Below are 23,311 nucleotides of genomic sequence, written 5' to 3'. Positions count from 1 at the left end.
ATCCTTCGGCCATCCGGAGTAATCTAACCTACCTACTCGAGTAGAGGTAGCATCCTTATTTCATTACAAGGTAGACCGCTGCCCATGGTTACACCATGAGAGCGTTGAAACCGGAGAAATGTAAGAGTATAGCTGTTTCTCAGTAATATTCTGTTGTTGGGGTGAAGTGAGTGAGGGCGTGCGACCCGGAGTCGAACACACAGTCTCCTTTTCCTCGGTTTTGTGGCTACAATTGTATGGATCGTGGATGAAGGCCTGGCAACCCCCATTTCGTCGATCTCTGTGTGTTGACTGACCGTGCAGCGGTCAAATCCGTGGAGTCTCCGGAGATTTCCTTAATATGTTGTTTGGATAACTTTCCGGCACATCGAGGTTCTGTTCCCAGGCTTGATGTAATTATTTGGAGGGTCCGTGATGGAATACTTGCACTTGTCCTTTGTATATAGGTGCTTGGTCCCGGGCCTAGTAGCTCATGAATTCATAGGCAGATGGGGTACCATGGTTCACAGTCTCTGCAAGACCCTGACCCAGCCTATTGGGGATTGTTGTCTGCATTGAGGTTGCCACTGCAATTAACCTAGGCTGAAAGTCTTGAGTGAGAGGTCGTCTGTTGACCTTTCCGTCTGTTGAGTATATATATCTATATATATGGACTAGGTACATGTGTAAATGTGTTAGGACACCTAGAGCACCTCCGGCCATAGTTCCATGTGGAATGCGCATCTGCGAGTGGGGGAATAACCCCAGTAGTAAAGGGGTTCATCCCAATAATAAAGTGCACAGAAGTCCGCAGACGAGTGTTGGAGCCTGATTACTGCAAAATTTTCCCCCTTCCCCAGTGAGGAGTATGTGGATCACCCTAGTCATATTGTGGGTACCATGCATAGAGTCATATATACATATGATATAGCAGGGGATGAGCCTGCTTGCACTGTGACTCTTAATGATATAGCAGGGGATGAGCCTGCTTGTACTGTGACTCTTAATTGTATAGCAGGGAATGAGCCTGCTTGCACTGTGACTCTTAATGATGTAGCAGGGGATAAGCCTGCTTGCACTGTGACTCTTAATTGTATAGCAGGGGATGAGCCTGCTTGCACTGTGACTCTTAATTGTATAGCAGGGGATGAGCCTGCTTGCACTGTGACTCTTAATGATGTAGCAGGGGATAAGCCTGCTTGTACTGTGACTCTTAATGATATAGCAGGGGATGAGCCTGCTTGTACTGTGACTCTTAATTGTATAGCAGGGGATGAGCCTGCTTGCACTGTGACACTTGAGCCTGTGGGGGTCGCCTCCTATAAAGGGGTCACCCCAATAAAAAAGTGCACAGTAATCCATTGGTGAATGCACATCTTTGAGTGTGGGGGTCACCCCAGTAGTAAGGGGGGTCGCCCCAATAATAAAGTGCACAGAAAATAACGTTTGGATAGTTTTATTCTGGGGACTTCTCTAAGGAAGTCAGTGTCTTCCGTTTCAGTGGCCGTCGCGGTGTCGGTGTCTGTTTTCGGGATCTGCACCAGTGGCAATAGCCTTCTCCACTGAGGCAGCCACCGCCGAATTTATCATTGACTGGAAGTCAGATGGTGGTGATTGTGGTGAGTCACTCAACATGAAGTAGTGGAGTATTCCTCTCTGTGAAAGACAGGAGAATGTCAGGTACTGAAGTACATGAGTAGTAGTACAGTCGGCTTCCACTAATGACTGGCCTGACCAGTGTTATCTGACCCGAGACCCTCAGGTCGCAAGGGGTCGAGTGGCCTGAAGAGGGGGTCACCCTCTGTGCGACCGGGATGAGCGGTCGTATAAGTGGGCCGCACCCGTCAAGGGTGGAGGGCCTGTTTGGTTTGGGGTTCACCCAACAATATATGAATTGTGGAGCCTGTACATTTGCAATTTCCTCACTCCTTGGTAAGGAGGTGCGTGGATCACCCCATTCGTAGTGTGGGTGTCCGATATTCACTGCATAGAGTCATTTTGTTAGTGTATGGCAAGATGTTGAACCTGCGTGCACTGTGTCTCTTTGAGCCTGTGGGGGGTCACCCCATCTGAAAGGGGGTCACCCCTGAATAAATCCTGCACCAAGTGCTGTATGGCTCCGCTTGGGGGTCACCCAGCATAGGGGGTCACTCCTGTTATGGTATTGGCAGGAGCGTGAGTGGGGTTCACCCCCAACTGAGAGGGGTCACCTCTGTATAGACACTCTGCAGCACTGTAATGGTTAATGTACAGTGCAGTTTGTTATCAGCAATGTTCCACAGTAAATTATTGTTTAATGGAAATACTTAACTATACATATCCAACGTTTTTGAGTCATAACCGCTAGGGGCGCAAATGGCAGTCGTGGGTCTCGCAGGTGCGAGATCTAAGATGGCCGCCGTTCGCGCCAAAACGACAGCGCGGCTAGCAGTTGCGGCCCGCCAGCGTGGATACGAAAAATACACAGAAATTAATAGATCACAAGATATAAAATCGTGAACCCATTCTCTGGTTACCCAAATAGGTGATTCCTATTTTATCTACTTCAGTGGGGATAGAGCCTGTGAACCATAAGATATGGACAGTGTACTGCTAGTGTATTAGCCCATTGAGCTAACCTAATGCATGAAATACATTGTGAAACATCTATATATACACATACATACACACATATATATATATATATATATATATATATACACACATACATATATACATACACATATATGTACATACATACATACATATATATATACACACATATACACATGGTGCTATGTATATCACAGCTCCTGACAGGCATTGAAAAACCCTGTAGGAGAAATGAGAGCATTCCAGACCGTGTGAATCACGGTCTGGGAAGGTGGCTGGCCGCCCTGGATCTCGCGGTCTGCGATACCCAAAATGGCCGCCGTTCGCGTGCAAATCTTAATGCCGGTAACGCGGATTCCCACACTCCCCCTCCCGCTGACCCTAACCAATGCCCCAGTCCCTGGTTTGATAAGCGCGATCGTGGTAACTTGCCGCGATCGCGAAATGAATGACAGGGAGATAGTGAGAGGGAAGCAAAGGTAGTACAGGTGGGGATATAGGGGAGAAAGGGAAAAATTTAAGAAAATAAATAGTGATAATCAAATATAGAGACAATCCATCAAACCCAGTGTGAATGTAAAACCATAGTAAGAATGGGCAGAGAATACAAGATTCTGACAGAGTAAATATAAATTCCATAGTAAGAATGGGCAGAGAATACAAGATTCTGACAGAGTAAATATAAATTCCATAGTAAGAATAAGCAGAGAAAGGAAGCTCTGACAGGGTAAATGTAAATTCCATAGTAAGAATGAGCAGAGAAAGGAGGCTCTGACAGGGTAAATGTAAATTCAGTAGTAATAATGAGCAGAGAAAAGAAGCTCTGACAGGGTAAATGTAAATTCCATAGTAAGAATGAGCAGAGAAAGGCAGCTCTGACAGAGTAAATGTAAATTCAATAGTAAGTATGAGCAGAGAAAGGACACTCTGACAGTGTAAATGTAAATTCAATAGTAAAGTATGAGCAGAGAAAGGACACTGACAGTGTAAATGTAAATTCAATAGCAGAGAATAAAATACTCTGACCTGTCTGACTGGAGCAGCAAAGAAAGAGGAAATGATGCAAGAGGAAGGGCCTTTTATACCCTATGGCAATGTTTTTTTCACTAAACTTTATTGTTAAACCTGTGCTGCTGGAGTTTTAGTAAAGAAAGATTATGCAAAATATGAAGCCTCCTGTCCTGTTATAAAATTCTCCGCAGCCTGTTTATTTTGATGTAATGTAGCATCATAAATCAAAAGACTTGATTCATGTTACAGAAGTATGTTTTCGGGGGTATGGTGTGAGTTCGATACACAAGGATAAAGGGCAGGAAATGCCTGAATACATGTAATGACAAAAATAGATTAACAAAATAAAACAGACCAAACATAACATGCTAACAAAGCATTACAAAGAAAATATCAGAACACCAATATTAGGGAAACCAGAGGAAAAATAATTGATGCAAATGTGACAAAAAACAAGACAAAACACAGCACTCAAAGAAAAGGATATAAACAATATACGTAACCACGAAAACATTCAGATACTCTGTGTATCCGAAATCTTTACTGCAGCATGGAATGTTTTACTTTAAGGGATTGATAAGCAGCAATTATTTACTACACAACTTTCATTTTACGCGACGTAGAGAAACACTGCTTTGGGTAATCTAATGCCTGTCTAGTCATCTGATACTGTTTGTTTAATTCTTAATTAAAACAGTGTTAAGCTAGACAAGCTGCTTCTATATCTCTGTGAGGTTAAAAAAAAAAAAAAAGGCATCAATTCTTTGCGTGTTTCTAATAATCTAAGTTCTGATATATCTGCCAGAAATGAGAAGTAATCGGTGTCAGATTGTTCCTGCTTGATTTTGTGACCGTATAACAGTATTAAAGGGACACTATAGTCACCTGAACAGCTTTAGCTTAATGAAGCAGTTTTGGTGTATAGAACATGCCCCTGCAGCCTCACTGCTCAATCCTCTGCCATTTAGGAGTTAAATCCCTTTGTTTATGAACCCTAGTCACACCTCCCTGCATGTGACTTGCACGGCCTTCCATAAACACTTCCTGTAACGAGAGCCCTATTTAGGCTTTCTTTATTGCAAGTTCTGTTTAATTAAGATTTTCTTATCCCCTGCTATGTTAATAGCTTGCTAGACCCTGCAAGAGCCTCCTGTATGTGATTAAAGTTCAATTTAGAGATTGAGATACAATTATTTAAGGTAAATTACATCTGTTTGAAAGTGAAACCAGTTTTTTTTCATGCAGGCTCTGTCAATCATAGCCAGAGGAGGTGTGGTTAGGGCTGCATAAACAGAAACAAAGTGATTTAACTCCTAAATGACAGTGAATTGAGCAGTGAAATTGCAGGGGAATGATCTATACACCAAAACTGCTTTCTTTAGCTAAAGTAATTTAAGTGACTATAGTGTTCCTTTAATAGAATCCCAGTATTGTGTTTGTCTTATTGCCATTCTTCTCTAAGTGATCTTGGTAAGTATATCTATTACATAGTCAGAGAGTTCACTAGTTTACATGGTGGCACCTTGCACCAAAAGGGCTGGTTAGGACGTTGTACGGCTAGAATGAACAGGGGCTATGTGAGACCGTGGTTGGCTACGAAGGACAATGGGCTTCTTAGGATCATGTATGGCTACAAAAGGCAGGGGCTGTGCAGTGACATTTAGTATTTTTTTTTTTAAATGAATGCTGTTTTTTTCACCCCTTTTTTTTCCCCATCAGTTTGAGCCTAAAACGGCTCCGCTACTTGGTGGGATTCGTCTTACGATAAAGGGATCGAATTTGGGTGTGATCGATACAGATGTGGAAGAAATAAAAGTTGCAAACACTCCGTGTGAATTTGTGAAAGAAGAATATTCCGTTTCCACCCGGTAAGCGTGGCTTTTCATTTCTGTTATTCTTGTATTTATTTATTTTTTCCATAATTATTAGCATAGTATTATTAGTATAGTTAGCGTGTTTAAGCTCGCTCAGGAGTACATTTCGGCAAAAGTACAAAATGAATTGCAGGGTGCAAAGTGCCTCAGATGTTACGGTCTGAATCCGTTTATGTAACGTTCATTGTGCCTGTCAGGAATAATTTAATGGGATTCCGAGGCAGACACCACACAGTCCTAGCACCTTTAAGAGTGTCAGATTTTAGTCTGTCACTGGTCCTTCCTTGTTAGCTGTTAATGAGATCGTCTAACATGTTCCGTAGAAGGCACAGAGAACGCTGCATTCTATTTAGAGAAAGAAAATCATTCACTTGGTTACAAATATAAATTTTACATGTGGGTAAGAGAGGCATCATATACTGAAAGAACCATCGGGGAGGGTGGTTAATGATACCCTATAACCGTGATCCCCCTCTCACGCGATCTATAGGAGAATATTTCATGGACTTTGGGGAAGCTTCATTTAAATAATTAGAAACATGTTTCTACACTTGCTCAATAATCAGGAAATGTTGAGACACACTGTTTGCCAGAGAGTGGGGATCTCGTGTGGATCTCGGCAGTTGGCAGACTGGCATGTGGGTTGGCCATTCTCCTAACAAAGCTCTGTATGTGTTAGAACTAGGATTTCCAGGTCAACTATGAATAAATCTCTATACATTTGTCGTTAAATGATAATTGCTGTCATGAAGTATGTGGACTGCCCCACAGAACTCTTTATTTCCCCCTTGCCTATGAATTGTACAACATGCAAGGGAGCACTTTTCAAATGCTGCCCAACAGCAAAAAAAGGTTTTATTATACCCAGAAAAACATGGTGGATGTGGGAACCCTGGCCTCCCCTTTTTTTCTCAATTGCAAAGGGTCCTTTTTTATTTTACAAAGCTATTGAGACTAATTGTTATTTTTTATTTATTATTATTTTTTTGTCCTTTAGGGTTGTGTGCACAGTTGGTGCATGCATTGACGGTAGCACCTCAGGAAATATCGAAATAAAGGTTAAAGAGAAACTGGGAAGTTCCCCGGAGGGTCTTATGTTTGTCTATCAGGTGAGCATTTGTCTGTAAAAAATTTAAGCTGTTCATTGAAGCCATATTTCTCCGCACCATAGTCTTAATCCCACAGCACCGTAGCCATATTCCCTAACCCCATTACCTGTGCATAATAACCATAGTAGTAGCATATTTCTCAGTCCTATAAAAAACTATAGTGTTGGTTATATATACTACACAGTGTTACATATATACTGCACTGTGTTACATATATACTGCACTGTGTTACATATATACTGCACTGTGTTACATATATACTGCACAGGGTTACATATATACTGCACAGGGTTACATATATACTGAATATACTGAACTGTGTTACATATATACTGCACTGTGTTACATATATACTGAACTGTTACATATATACTGCACAGGGTTACATATATACTGCACAGGGTTACATATATACTGAACTGTGTTACATATATACTGCACTGTGTTACATATATACTGAACTGTTACATATATACTGCACAGGGTTACATATATACTGCACAGGGTTACATATATACTGCACTGTGTTACATATATACTGAACTGTTACATATATACTGCACTGTGTTACATATATACTGCACAGTGTTACATATATACTGCACAGGGTTACATATATACTGAACTGTGTTACATATATACTGCACTGTGTTACATTTATACTGAACTGTTACATATATACTGCACTGTGTTACATATATACTGCACTGTGTTACATATATACTGCACAGGGTTACATATATACTGCACTGTGTTATATATATACTGAACTGTGTTACATATATACTGCACAGTGTTACATATATACTGCACAGGGTTACATATATACTGAACTGTGTTACATATATACTGCACTGTGTTACATTTATACTGAACTGTTACATATATACTGCACTGTGTTACATATATACTGCACTGTGTTACATATATACTGCACAGGGTTACATATATACTGCACTGTGTTATATATATACTGAACTGTGTTACATATATACTGCACTGTGTTACATATATACTGCACAGTGTTACTTATATACTGCACAGGGTTACATATATACTGCACAGGGTTACATATATACTGAACTGTGTTACATATATACTGCACAGGGTTACATATATACTGCACTGTGTTACATATATACTGCACAGTGTTACATATATACTGCACAGTGTTACATATATACTGCACAGTGTTACATATATACTGCACAGTGTTACATATATACTGCACTGTGTTACATATATACTGCACTGTGTTACATATATACTGCACAGGGTTACATATATACTGCACAGGGTTACATATATACTGAACTGTGTTACATATATACTGAACTGTGTTACATATATACTGCACAGTGTTACATATATACTGCACTGTTACATATATACTACACAGTGTTACATATATACTGCACTGTTACATATATACTGCACTGTTACATATATACTGCACAGTGTTACATATATACTGCACTGTGTTACATATATACTGCACTGTGTTACATATATACTGCACAGGGATACATATATACTGCACAGGGTTACATATATACTGCACAGGGTTACATATATACTGCACAGGGTTACATACAGTATATACTACACAGCCCGATCGCTCTATCCCACCATACCCGTATTATCCCTCACGCAATGGGGGTTTAGTGCAATGCAGCCTCATGGAATTTGGAGGTTTATATTAATATTCCATTTACTTGAATCTGTTATTGCATGATATCCCCTCTCACACGTATAGCACTACAGCAGAGTGCAGACAGGTTGATTTAGAGATTCCGCTATTATTATGATATGATTTATAGAGCGCCGTCAAATTCCGCAGCGCTTTACAATGGGTGGACGAACAGACCTGTAGTTGTAACCAGACAAGTTGGACACACAGGAACAGAGGGGTTGAGGGCCCTGCTCAATGAGCTTACATGCTAGAGGGAGTGGGGTAAAGTGACACAAAAGGTATAGGATAGTATTAGAATAATGACAGTTGCAGAAGAGGAATCAGTTGGGAGCTATTAAGAGTTTAATTGATACGCTTTTATGAAGAAGTGAGTTTTTAATGATTTTTTGAAGGAGTGGAGACTGGGTGAGCATCTAATGGAGGAGGGAAGCGAGTTCCACAGGAACGGAACGGTGCAGCCCTCGAGAAGTCTTGAAGTCTTGAAGGCGAGCATCAGAGGCTATTAAAAGACATTGTATCGAACTTTTAAACGTTCCCTAACTCTACCTTTCCAACTTGGTAATTGCGAAGTTAGATGTACAATTTAGTGGTCAATTCTTCAAATTTCCTTGTTTAACGAACAAACCATCATTACAAACTATATATATATATATATATATATATATATGTATGTATGTTGGCACTCAAACTGTGATTGGTGCAGGTATCGAGGTTCCCCACCTATAATAAACCTCCAAATATAAATACAAAAATATAGAAAATGATACCGCACTCCAAAAGTCGATGCTCAAAAAAGGGATTTTTAATTTATATTATACACAAAGGCAATCCAATATCAAAGAAAGCTGGATACAATCTATAGTACATCACTTCACACCATAAAGAGCAAACAATATCTTAAATCCTGACCCAGTCTCAAATTAATACTGCAATTTGTTCTTCAGCCACATGACCTGTAAAGTCCTCCATAAAATTAATTCACTAAAGAGTTCCTTCCATAATTGTTGCATAGTGTCCTCGGATACTATTTTTGTAAAAAAAAAAAAAAATGGAAAATACAAAATTAAAAAAAAAAGAAAAATTAAAAAAATATAAGAGAGAATCCTATAATTTAAAATAAAAAATTATGTATGTATATTTCTATGTTCACCTTTTTAAGCTACTCTACAGCTTATACAACAATCACCGCAACCACTCTGATAGAGATCAATTATTCCCATTACTTTCACATTTAATTCATGAAATAAGGGGAATCTGCTCCTCCCCCAACACCTGTTGCTTTGGAATTATTATTTATAAAGAGTCATCAAGGTTGCGTAGCTCGTTAGTAGCCTGACCTCCATTCCTACACACATTACATTTTGGATACATTGGAAGAGAAGTAATAAGAGTCACAAACCAAAAAGTCTAAAAATCGCGTAATCAACACAGAAATGTTGTAATTGGCAGAAATAGTCCACAAAAAAGTAAATTTTGGGAACTTTGATCCAATATCATCCAATATTTTAAAATGCAGTTATTCCTTTAATTTCCAAACCTTTTACTGCGTTACTTTCTTAAATGCAGAATTAATCCGTTCAGAATGTAAAGGAGACTTTATTACCGAAAATGAATCCGGAATTGTAATGTTTCAGTTAAATTATCTTTCTTTTTTTTTTTTCGTTTGACAAGTTTGAGGAATGAGACACCTTAAAGATCCTACAGGAAAATCAGTTGCAATTTATCTGGTATCAGAGATTTGTTCCCCAGCTAGTGTCATGACTTGAGGCAATGCAAAGGAGTATTGAGTATGTGAGCTGCAGGCTGATGCTGACACTACTGTAGCCTCTTCTTCCGATCTGAGCTCTGTGCATCCTTTGTGTCAAAGGCAACTGTCAGCCTCAGATGGTTGGGACCAGCTAGCTCTGTACTTTCTTGGCTCCCTTCCTACTGTGTACAGGAAGTGTGGAATTTTTGATGGTCTTTGGCACGGTAGCTACAGATCAAAGGTGACATCTGCCCTTTTGGGAAATGTTCAAACTTCTGCTTGGATTTTTTGGTTGCTTAGTATTCTTTAAGGAGCTTTTTTCTCCTTATATTTTGCTTTTACTTCTCTGGAAGTTCTGTGTAGAATGTAATGTTTGTTAACCCCTTAAGGACACATGCCATGTGTGACATGTCATGATTCCCTTTTATTCCAGAAGTTTGGTCCTTAAGGGGTTAAGGGTTTGTTTAAATTTGCCTTAAATGTTATCTTGGTTTTCAAGTCACACTTTGGTTAGCAGAAAATATTTCATACATGTATGTATATTTATATTCCACCACTGAATAATTCACAGCTTTATCAAATATTTAAATATAAATGATTTAATCCCTTCTGGATTGGGCAGATCTGTATGATGACATTATTAATTATGAAGCGCCAACAGATTCCGTAATGTTGTGCAGTGGGTGGCCGTGACATAGAATATTTTTTTTGTGTGTGTTTTTGTGTGTTTTTTTTGAGTGTGACAGGACCTGTCATGCCATTAGTCCGTAAGGGGTTAAAATTTAATAAATTAATTATCGCCTTTTCGATTTAAGCAATGCAGAGTAATTCTATGCAGTATTTAAGGGATAATCTGTATCAGAATCTTAATTATAATGTATCCAGGTCTGCACTTTTCCATCTTTGTACAATATTTACGTTGTATCGCTCTGTGTTCTAACACAAGAATTGTGGCTGACCGTCATAGCACAAGTTAGGCTAAAGTTTTATGGCTGAGGGTAATATATTAATCTAGTAAAGTCACATGCAGGAAATATATAACGTTTCTAAAGCCAGGAAACATTTTCTTTTTTTTTGGGGGGGGGGGGGGGGTCGTACGGTTGTTGTTAGAGACTCTGTAGTTTTAGGGTCAGCCAAATGTAAATTAAAACAGTAGCTAATTGTGTGATGACAAGAGTTCAGCTGGCAAGTTTTATTTTCTTTGTTTTTTTCCCCTATAAAATGTAGCACTGAACTAGTAGATACCGTGTCAATGAAAGTCTTCACTGAGTTTAGCTTATAACGAATAACGATATGGGAAGACAAATGTTTTGTTCTGCTTGTGTAAAGATGGAAGTTTGTGTCGACTAATTACATAGCTGTGAACTTCATTTATGTACAGTGTATCTCATATTCGCTACCATTGGCACCGCAAGCTAGATCAGTCCTGGCACAGCCAAGGTACGCATTGCATTGGAGAATTTCTACATTTAATATTAATTATTATTAATTCCTCGCAAACATATATTTGTTAAATAGACGTAAGGCGTAAACATAATATTTAATATCTTATGTAGTGACCGTTCCCATTTTAAAAAACGTTACCATTTCTATAATTTCACTAGCAGTAGTACATAATAAATTCACTGCTGTAAAATTGTAATTGTATTATGTGTGTTTGCAATCCCACATGTGGTTACATAGTTACATAGGCTGTAAAAAGACATGTGTGCTTCCTTTAAATTCAGCCTTTCTCACATCTGTTTTTACCGTTGAACCAAAAGAAGACAAAAAAACGTTTCAGGCGCTTGCAATTTCGCAACAATCCCAGAATGTCAGTCAGATCTCTCCTTGAATCATGAAGCTATTACCCCACTGATTAAAAATGATATTCCTGAATATTCTGTTTGTGCAAGTATTCAGCCAGTTGCTGTTTGAACATCTGTAGAGACTCTGATAAAACCACCTCTTCAGGCAGAGAATTCCACATCCTGTGGTTAGCTTATTGCATGTGCTGATTTGCTCCATGCTGTCTGCATCTAAAACATCATGGTCTTTCTTTCTCTTTTAGGATCCAGGTCCAAATACAGTAACCCCAGCAGAAGGTATTTTAGCTGGAGGGACTAACATAACGATTACTGGGGAGCATTTAAAGACTGGATCAATGAGTGATATCAAAGTAATGGTTGGAGATATACCCTGTACTGTGTAAGTATGTTGGGCCTGTAAGAAGCCTTGTCCGTTTCTCACAATATATTTCATATTATAGAACGTGTGTTTCATTGTCTTCATATCGTATTTTAATTGGCCCTGATACATTAAACTAATCCTTGATGTGGGCCTGCCCGAAGTAAGAAATTGCCACTTCTAGAAAACTTGTTTCTCCGTTTATAATGAGTTTATAGAGTGAATAAAACAAAGGCTTCCTTTAGACCATATGTTACTGATGCAATGCATGTGTTTTTATAAATAAATATACGCAATGTATGATGGCTTTCCTGATGTAAGTTATTGGTTTCAGCTACGGTCATTGTGTGCTGTGTTTTAAAGGACAATATCTTCAAATGTAACTCACGGAATGCAGAGTTAATTAAGGAGGCTTATTTACTTATCTGTGAATTGTAGACAAGTAAAAGCCATATTGCTAAATTATGTCCTAAATAGTGAAGTTGTGACTGTGTGAGTTATATATATATATATAATTAAAGGGATATTCAAGGCTCCCACACATGTTGGGTGCACTGTGTAGGTTAGGTTACAGTTTATACTTTAAAGGGATACTCCAGGCTCCCACACACATTAGGTGCACTGTGTAGGTTAGGTTACAGTTAGTTTATACTGGGTGGGTTTATATTATTAAAGGGACATTCCAGGCTCCCACACACATTAGATGCACTGTGTAGGTTAGGTTACAGTTAGTTATACTGGGTGGGTTTATATTATTAAAGGGACACTCCAGACTCCCACACACATCAGGTGCACTGTGTAAGTTAGGTTACAATTAGTTATACTGGGTGGGTTTATATTATTAAAGGGACACTCCAGGATCCCACACACGTTAGATGCACTGTGTAGGTTAGGTTACAGTTAGTTATACTGGGTGGGTTTATATTATTAAAGGAACACTCCAGGCTCCCACACACGTTAGATGCACTGTGTAGGTTAGGTTACAGTTAGTTATACTGGGTGGGTTTATATTATTAATGGGACACTCCAGGCTCCCACACACGTTAGGTGCACTGTGTAGGTTAGGTTACAGTTAGTTATACTGGGTGGGTTTATATTATTAAAGGGACACTCCAGGATCCCACACACGTCAGATGCACTGTGTAAGTTAGGTTACAATTAGTTATACTGGGTGGGTTTATATTATTAAAGGAACACTCCAGGCTCCCACACATGTTAGATGCACTGTGTAGGTTAGGTTACAGTTAGTTATACTGGGTGGGTTTATATTATTAATGGGACACTCCAGGCTCCCACACACGTTAGGTGCACTGTGTAGGTTAGGTTACAGTTAGTTATACTGGGTGGGTTTATATTATTAAAGGGACACTCCAGGCTCCCACACATGTAAGGTGCACTGTGTAGGTTAGGTTACAGTTAGTTATACTGGGTGGGTTTATATTATTAATGGGACACTCCAGGCTCCCACACACGTTAGGTGCACTGTGTAGGTTAGGTTACAGTTAGTTATACTGGGTGGGTTTATATTATTAAAGGGACACTCCAGGATCCCACACACGTTAGATGCACTGTGTAGGTTAGGTTACAGTTAGTTATACTGGGTGGGTTTATATTATTAAAGAGACACTCCTGACTCCGACACATGTTAGGTGCACTGTGTAGGTTAGATTTATATTATTAAAGGGACACTCCAGGCTCCCACACACGTTAGGTACACTGTGTAGGTTAGGTTACAGTTCGTTATACTGGGTGAGTTTATATTATTAAAGGGACACTCCAGGATCCCACACACGTTAGGTACACTGTGTAGGTTAGGTTACAGTTCGTTATACTGGGTGAGTTTATATTATTAAAGGGACACTCCAGGATCCCACGCACATTAGATGCACTGTGTAGGTTAGGTTACAGTTAGTTATACTGGGTGGGTTTATATTATTAAAGGGACACTCCAGGCTCCCACACACGTTAGATGCACTGTCTAGGTTAGGTTACAGTTAGTTTTACTGGGTGGCTTTATATTATTAAAGGGACACTCCAGGCTCCCACACATGTAAGGTGCACTGTGTAGGTTAGGTTACAGTTAGTTATACTGGGTGGGTTTATATTATTAAAGAGCCACTCCAAACTCCCACACACGTTAGGTGCACTGTGTAGGTTACAGTTAGTTGTACTGGGTGGGTTTATATTATTAAAGGGACACTCCAGACTCCCACACACGTTAGGTGCACTGTGTAGGTTAGGTTACAGTTAGTTATACTGGGTGGGTTTATATTATTAAAGGGACACTCCAGGCTCCCACACACGTAAGGTGCACTGTGTAGGTTAGGTTACAGTTAGTTATACTGGGTGGGTTTATATTATTAAAGGGACACTCCAGGCTCCCACACACGTAAGGTGCACTGTGTAGGTTAGGTTACAGTTAGTTATACTGGGTGGGTTTATATTATTAAAGGGACACTCCAGGCTCCCACACATGTTAGATGCACTGTGTAGGTTAGGTTACAGTTAGTTATACTGGGTGGGTTTATATTATTATAGGGACACTCCAGGCTCCCACACACGTTAGGTGCACTGTGTAGGCTACAGTTAGTTTTACTGGGTGGGTTTATATTATTAAAGGGACAACACAGTCAAAAAAGAGCTTTTCACTAATTTTACGTGAATCCATGTTATTGAATAAGTGCCCTTCCTACAGCACAAACTTTCTAGACTCCCCAGTGTAGCACTTTTCATGTCCTGCCCAATAGTATGAGTATGTAATAAATTTCCTGCAAAAAGCGGGGATCTAGCAGCCCCATCTGGCGTGTCTCAGCTAGCTCTCACTGACCTGTAAAGACCCCAAAAGAAATATTACTTGTAAAAGGTTTTCTCTAAATATTTAGCAGCTGTGTTTTGTTAGAAGGATTACAAAGGAAAAGCTTTCTTTTTACTGGGCGCTTGTAATGCTTTTCTTACTGTATGAAGGGTGAGGGCCACTAACTCCTAGGAATGCCGGATTAATGAAAGGGTTACTCTGCTGGCCTCCAAACCTTTGACTTCAAGCTGTGCTGGAAAAGGAGCCAAATTGTTCCAGCTGTCCCCGCTGTAGTTTGATTCTCTGCTAAGAGACTTGCCAATTTGGCTGCAGAGATGCTCGGTGATTAGCAACAAATGCTCCATGATTTTCAGTTGCCTTTTAAATAAGTAGTCGCCCGTGCCAGTATCACTGAGCGTAATGTTCACCTCTGCACATTGAATAAGATAATCTATACTGAGCTTTCACGGCAGTATTGCTGGCTGCAAAGTCTTTTTATGTATTGATTTTTTTTTTTTGTAGCACCTGTAACTTTTTTTGTGAAGGTTTTTTTTTTTATATAAATTAAAATTGTTAAAGGTTTAGAAAATGTCACCAGAATCCAGTTCAGACCAGGCAATCCAAGGGCACACATTGAAAATGAGGAGGAGAAATAGAAACGTTGTTTCCTTTCTTCTCTGCTCTGTATGCTCGCTCTCTATACTGATTGCCAGGTGCGAAGGGCAGTCCTCATAACAATGACTGAAAGGGAGCGAAGATTGAGGCACCCAGACTCAGGGTAAAGAGATGTGGATTTAAACATTTAATTTTATTTTTCATTCCTAACAAATACATAATTGTTTAAAACACACACACAAAACAAAACAAAAATTGAGATTATCATAGAGTTAATCATTATAGAAAACTGTCCCTCGAAATATGCATTGAAAATACTTACCATTTTCTGTTCCTTTTTAATTCATCTTCAGTGGCCAGGCTCCACCCCTTCCTTCTGACATCATATCAGGAAGCACCACTTCCCTGTTGAGCTATAGAAGTACTTGTACACAGCCTAGTTTCCTGCCTGCTTCAGAATATGGCTACGTCAAGTGACGAGACTTACTTGTGAGCTGGACATGTCTGCTATGGGTGTATAAGTACTAGGACATCTTAAAGTAGAAGTCCACTTTTCTCCATATGATGTCATTGGAAGAGGGTGTAGTCCAGTTGCCAATAAAAAAATGCAGGATTTCGAAGGTTTGTTTCCCAACAGCATAACCACTACATAAGCCTAATGTGCTTTGTGTATCCCATAAAAAAAAGTATCAGGTTCCTATTCATTGTAACATTTAAAAACCATATTATGGTGTGTCAAATAATATGATTTATTAGGAGGAAGAAATTAAATCATCTATTTTAGAGAATAAACCATTTTTCTGTAACCAAGGTATTATACTAAAACAACTGACCTCATTTAGTTTTGTTGTTTTTATCCTACGTTCTTTATTTGCTACTAATTTACATGTAATTAGCCCAATTAACTACAAAGGCATTTTAGCTAGCATATGGTTGGCAGAGAACCTGGCCTACTTGTGTCCGTCGAGGGCTGGAGGTCTTAGGAATGCACATATGTATTGCCTGGTGCTGAATGGCTGCTTCGCGGTTTGTGTCTGAAAATATTAATTTTGCCGTTTGCCAAGCGTTACGTTAAGATTCCACTGTGTCAGCATTGTTCAACATATTTTTTATTTCTCTCTCTTTTCTAAAGCATTGAATTTGGTGAAAGCATAGTGTGCTCTACAGGACAAGCCGCAAAGGACGGAGAAGTGATTGTCACGTTGCAGTACGGGACCCAGACTAAAAAAGAGGCCGGAAAATTCTTCTATAAACCCAATCCAGTTATTATGCATTTCAGTCCAGACAAAAGCTTTGTAAGGTATATATTATTTATTTGCTCCTTTATCATTCTAGCAAATAATGGTAGTGAATGTTATTTCGGCATGATAAATAGTTCTTGTAAATGTATATTGTGCATGTTCTGGCACTGAGGACTGAAGGGTAGTTGGACTGTGTCGGAGTGGTCCATGTACTTGTGCACTGCCTGTAACTCTCAGGGGTATGGTGAATGTATATCACTCTGTTTTTTGTATTTGCTAAGAAAGTTGAGTCTATGGAGTCGATTGACAGATTGAATTGCTAACTGGTACCCCATCTGATTCCTTGGCAATGGAATTCAGATGGTTGTCCAGAAAGCCTATGAGAGATCTGGGTTCCATTTCGAAGTATGCCTTTCAGTTTTTAGTAGATCCTGGATGGCTTACCTGGTTGCTGTAGATTAAATACATTCATTGCTAAGGTGAATAATTTTGGTTCCCCTCGACCTTTCGGGTTCATAAATGACACTACAGCTCTTTGTGAGCATCTGTTGCAATAAGTGGCCAGTATAAGAAAGACTTCTATAAATAATGATCGGTCAATTTGCTAAGCGTAGAATTAATGTAGGGCTAGATTGGTGAGGGCAAACAAAGGTAGCTTTGGATTTGAATACAAAAAAAAAGTTCAGGAGGAAAATGTTCTGCTCCACTTAGGTGATGAGCTATGTCACAATGAGAGGATGAAATGAAGATCTGCTTTAACGTTGCAATGGAATTAGTATAATGTATTGCATGTTTGTCACATGGCCTGGCAGTGAATTCTGGATATTGTAGTCTAACAACAGAAACAGGGTCTCCAATAATGTTCAATCAATTGTAAGGCTATATTAAAGTTTTAAAGGCACAAAATCCTGCATGTCTTACAAAATAAAAATAATTAAAAGAGAAGCTAGTGGAAGTGGGGACAAAGACTGGGTGTAAGCAGGTATCAGGCAGTGTATTGCCAATAGTCATTCAAGCCCGTTTCAACAAAGTGTGGACCTTGAATTCCTACTCTCTTTTGGATTTGGAATTCTGTCAGCTGGTGCTGGTAACCATGAAATCTGGACTCAGGAGTGACGAGCTCAGAGCACTCTGTTCGTTTGTTGGAACAGTTGGCTCAAATAAGAGTTTCGATGTTGGCAGCTCAGAGTTCTCAATTATTGGGGCTTTACCAAAATGAGAAAACACTGTGAAATATGCATTGGAGTAAGAAAAGAAAATACCACGAGAAAGTTAAAAAAATTTGTGTCTTCTTCTCTTTTCTTTTTTTCAGCGGAGGAAGAAACATTACAGTTTCGGGGACAGGATTTAACCTTGTTCAGAGTTTAAGCATGATCGCCACGTTTCCTAATGGAAGAGAGGAAAGACACACAAGTGAACAGGATCCCAGATATGTAAGCCAGTTTTACCCTCCATGCTCTTAGCTAGCCTTGCGTGTCCTTGTTTTGCTCTGGTTAAACATCCACGCAGCCGACCTTTGTGCTGGTTAAAACCTTAAAAGGACCAGATGGTTGGTCCTCTAAGGGTAAAATCTCTTCAGTAAATCTGATTAAGCCATGACAACTGTTCACAAAAAGACAAACACAGCTTCAAAAAAAAAATTATTAATTTAAGATCTTAGGTGGTGGTTTAATAAAATTTACTTCTGACTTTTTTTCTTTTTTTTCCCACTAATTCAATTCACAAGTGAATGCAGCAATATACATGTACAAGCACGTTCAATAATTTACATCCAAACAGATGGTTTCGTTGTATCTTGTGCTAGTATCATATACAGTAAACAGATACTGCCGGTTTATATGGTGACTAATCTATACCTTGTCGTAACATCCTGAATGCACCCAGCTTTTCAGGGAAAGTTCACATTTGTAACTTTAGGAGATTTCTGGAAGTTCTTTCTGAAATGGTGATTCGTTAGGTTTAAAGTAATCAGGAATTCTTAGAACTACACTTAAAAAAGACATTAAAATTCAAAAACCTAGTAACCAAAGTGTAAAAATTTAAAAAAAAAAAAAAATCCCAGAAAGGCCAATACCACGATGACCGCATATGGTCTGAATATGGAGAGGAAGGCAGATAATATTAATGAAAAATGATAAATCTTTGTTATACACTATTAGAAAGAAAATGTATTTCCATTAAGAAATAAGTGACTCAAAACAAACTGTAAACAAATGTGAGTGTAGCGTAGCCACTGAAACCACCGAAAGATTGTATGAAATATGCAAATATTACAAAGCAACTCTATACAAAGGTAACTCGATGTTCGTTTCTGAAAGTAACCTCAATAGATGAAAGGGTAACATGGCGGGGTAATGCCAAGAGGAGAATATTATCCTTCCATGTTTATATTACTTGGGGAAAAATAAAGAGAGAAATTTATTTAACAATATTATTGTTATTACTGAACTAAAATTGCATTCCTTTTGTAGAGAAAGGGTAAAACGCGTCAATATGGCTACTACACTTTATTACTCTATATTACACAATATTACTCTATTACACTATAATACACAATATTACTCTATTACACTATAATACACAATATTACTCTATTAAACAATATTACACTAGATTACACAATATTATTCTATATTACACAATATTACTCTATTACACTATAATACACAATATTACTCTATATTACACAATATTATTCTATTACACTATAATACACTATTACTCTATATTACACAATATTATTCTATTACACTATAATACACAATATTACTCTATATTACACAATATTACACTATTTTGAACGATATTGCACAATATTACATTATAGCAATTCAAAATTTTCAATGTAATCATTTTATGATGTACAGAAGATACACTGCTGTTATGGGTCATATTTTACAGTCAGTGAGAGTTACTAGTTATATATATATATGAGTGTAAAACATATACTTACGTAGATCATCATTTATTATGATTATTGTATTTAATAAATTTTTTATTTCGTTTTTTGTGTGCTTTTCCCTTTATATGAGCTCCTGGCATTAAGTGGACATTTTTAAGCTTATAGATGAGTGGTCACATTGTACAGTCAGTGGGAGATAGCTATATATAGTTACGGTGTACTGTCAGTGGGAGATAGCTATATATAGTTACGGTGTACAGTCAGTGGGAGATAGCTATATATAGTTACGGTGTACAGTCAGTGGGAGATAGCTATATATAGTTACGGTGTACAGTCAGTGGGAGATAGCTATATGTATAGTTACAGTGTACAGTCAGTGGGAGATAGCTATATATGTAGTTACGGTGTACAGTCAGTGGGAGATAGCTATATATGTAGTTACAGTGTACAGTCAGTGGGAGATAGCTATATATGTGGTTACGGTGTACAGTCAGTGGGAGATGGCTATATATGTGGTTACGGTGTACAGTCAGTGGGAGATAGCTATATATGTGGTTACGGTGTACAGTCAGTGGGAGATAGCTATATATAGTTATGGTGTACAATCAGTGGGAGATAGCTATATGTGGTTACGGTGTACAGTCAGTGGGAGATAGCTATATATAGTTACGGTGTACAGTCAGTGGGAGATAGCTATATATAGTTACGGTGTACAGTCAGTGGGAGATAGCTATATATAGTTACGGTGTACAGTCAGTGGGAGATAGCTATATGTATAGTTACGGTGTACAGTCAGTGGGAGATAGCTATATATGTAGTTACGGTGTACAGTCAGTGAGAGATGGCTATATATGTAGTTACAGTGTACAGTCAGTGGGAGATAGCTATATATGTGGTTACGGTGTACAGTCAGTGGGAGATGGCTATATATGTGGTTACGGTGTACAGTCAGTGGGAGATGGCTATATATGTGGTTACGGTGTACAGTCAGTGGGAGATAGCTATATATGTGGTTACGGTGTACAGTCAGTGGGAGATGGCTATATATGTGGTTACGGTGTACAGTCAGTGGGAGATAGCTATATATGTGGTTACGGTGTACAGTCAGTGGGAGATAGCTATATATAGTTACAGTGTACAATCAGTGGGAGATAGCTATATATATAGTTACATTGTACAGTCAGTGGGAGATAGCTATATATATAGTTACATTGTACAGTCAGTGGGAGATAGCTATATATGTGGTTACGGTGTACAGTCTTTGAGAGATAGCTATATATAGTTACGTTGTACAGTCAGTGGGAGATAGCTATATATGTAGTTACGTTGTACAGTCAGTGGGAGATAGCTATATATGTAGTTACGTTGTACAGTCAGTGGGAGATAGCTATATATGTGGTTACGTTGTACAGTCAGTGGGAGATAGCTATATATGTAGTTACGGTGTACAGTCAGTGCGAGATAGCTATATATTGCCTTAAATTCAGATTAATGCATCCGTAATAGTCTGTAGTGCAGTACAATGACAGTCTCTAAACACGATTGCTCCAGAAATGACTATTTTTCATTTCTTTTTTTCATTCATTCTTCACAGAGTGAAGATGTCCTCGAGAGAGTCAATGATTCCCTGCTAATATTCTCTACTCCCAAAGTACCAGAAAACATACAGAACTCTGAGGTTCTCACTGTGATTAAAATGGACGGGTACGAGACACCTCTGCAGACAAGGGATCTTAATTTCGGTTATGTATCTGATCCTACATTTGAGAATTTTACAGATGGAATTAAGAAACAAGTGAACAATCTAATTAATGCAAAGGTAAGCGTTTCTCTCCAAGGATCGGCATTAAAGAACATGATTTATTTTTTCTAATAGGTGACGGATGTTTAAATATTATTTTGCTTACTATGTATGAAGTATAGGCGTAATGTGCCCAGTAATTGAGCAGAATTCATCTACTTAATACTCCAAAGCTTTTTGGTTTAGAACGATTAAAAGAAAATTTAATCTGCCCTATTCTCTAGCCCTTAGACATTTTTGTCTAAATCTTTGTTCAGAAATAAGATAAATCGCCTACGATCCATCTTACTTCTGCATTGCACCAAAATACAAACATTCTTTTAATCTAATGAAAACAAATGCTACAAAAAAAAAACCTTAAATTATTATAATTTTGTTTATTGCTCAAAGTTAAACGCAGAACTTTATATAGTTTACTTACAGTGCCCCCTTGTGTCCACATTATACATTGAATGTTGTTATACAAATTTTCTGGTTTATAATGTACAATCTAAGAAATGATGGTTATTAATATTTTGAGCATTTATTTTTGTAGTGCCGATAATAAATACAATGCTTTTAGAATTTTCTTAGAAATTCAAGATGTAAAAAGTTGATCTGGAATAAGGCAGAAATGGCCCTGTTTGCAAAATTCAATTTTTTAAATAATTATATTAGTCTATGTAATCTGTACCTTAATATATTTAATTTCTTTGTTAGAAGTGCAATTTTTGATTGCATCATTCAAACATTCTACGATTGTGTGGGTTTATGTTTTTAGGGTACTAACCTCAATGCCGCAATGTCCATACAAGAGGCGAAGGCATTTGTGGGAGAGGGTCCTTGTAAGATAAGTACATTGACGAACACCGACCTTTACTGCGTTCCACCAGACGAACAACCACTTCCTAGAAGGCGACACAAGAGAGACACCAGCAACAGTCTTCCTGAATTCATAGTATGTGCTCACTCTATACACCTGCTCTCATTCTATATGTTTAAATGCCAAGATGAAATGACACGCTGTACAAGTAAAACCTATTTCAAAATATAGCATTTTGGTTTTAACCATGTTTGCCTTCTATGACTGGATCACAGTGCGCTGTTCACCCATTTAGTAATTAAATGGCCTACGTGACCTTTTTTTTTCTTTACACTATATGTGAAGCTTATAGAAATGGAAACAAGTGGGAATAATCAAGTGTTTTTTTTTCTGTTAGTTTTGCCCCACCTCTGATCCCAGATTGCAAATCTAGCATTTGACAACAGAACGAGATCGGTAACAAACTTAAGGAAATATAATAAATAAGGCTTTTGTCCTTTACATGGCCCACATATAATCAATGTGTTGCTTTTCAATTGAAAATATTCTTAGAATCCTTAGTTACTTTATTATCCGTAGCTTTAGATGATTTAAATGATTTTTGTGTTTGTTTTTGTTTTGTTTTTTTTTGTAATGTTTATATGATTTTTATTTTTGTAATGTTTTGTTTTTCAGGTTAAGTTTGGGAACAGAGAGTGGGTTTTAGGAAAGGTAGAATACGGCCAATCCGCAGCATTTCCTCTGAACATAATTATCCCCGTGGTTCTGATTCCCATGATTTTAATCATCGCCATTTCAATTTACTGCTACAGGTGAGGTGTTGTGCAGTCCCTGTTCTGGGCCCAAATTTCTGTGTCTCTCTTTTCTGTTCTAATGTCCCTCATTTCTAGGAGCTCCATATTGTTGGTGTGTCTGAGTGTATAACAGAGCTCATTCTTATTAGTTATTCAATATCGTAACTTTCTCTCTAGGCGGAAGAGTCAGC

General features: G+C 38.3%; 1 protein-coding gene across 3 annotated transcripts in view; it reads left to right on the top strand.

The window, feature by feature from the left end:
• Positions 1 to 23,311, top strand: part of PLXNB2 (plexin B2) — a 201,527-nt gene that overhangs the window by 161,650 nt on the left and 16,566 nt on the right. For all 3 annotated transcript variants that reach the window (XM_063446803.1, XM_063446804.1, XM_063446805.1), the window contains 9 exons: positions 5,302 to 5,450; positions 6,454 to 6,565; positions 12,056 to 12,192; positions 16,713 to 16,880; positions 18,134 to 18,254; positions 21,318 to 21,542; positions 22,285 to 22,461; positions 23,002 to 23,138; positions 23,298 to 23,311. The exon at positions 23,298 to 23,311 is cut by the window's right edge and continues 87 nt beyond it. In XM_063446803.1, the coding sequence (XP_063302873.1) occupies positions 5,302 to 5,450; positions 6,454 to 6,565; positions 12,056 to 12,192; positions 16,713 to 16,880; positions 18,134 to 18,254; positions 21,318 to 21,542; positions 22,285 to 22,461; positions 23,002 to 23,138; positions 23,298 to 23,311 (1,240 nt within the window). The remainder of the gene's footprint in view (positions 1 to 5,301; positions 5,451 to 6,453; positions 6,566 to 12,055; positions 12,193 to 16,712; positions 16,881 to 18,133; positions 18,255 to 21,317; positions 21,543 to 22,284; positions 22,462 to 23,001; positions 23,139 to 23,297) is intronic.

The sequence above is a fragment of the Pelobates fuscus genome, chromosome 3 (genome assembly GCF_036172605.1).
Source record: "Pelobates fuscus isolate aPelFus1 chromosome 3, aPelFus1.pri, whole genome shotgun sequence".
Lineage (NCBI taxonomy): Eukaryota > Metazoa > Chordata > Amphibia > Anura > Pelobatidae > Pelobates > Pelobates fuscus.
This window is presented reverse-complemented; position numbering and strand designations above follow the sequence as displayed.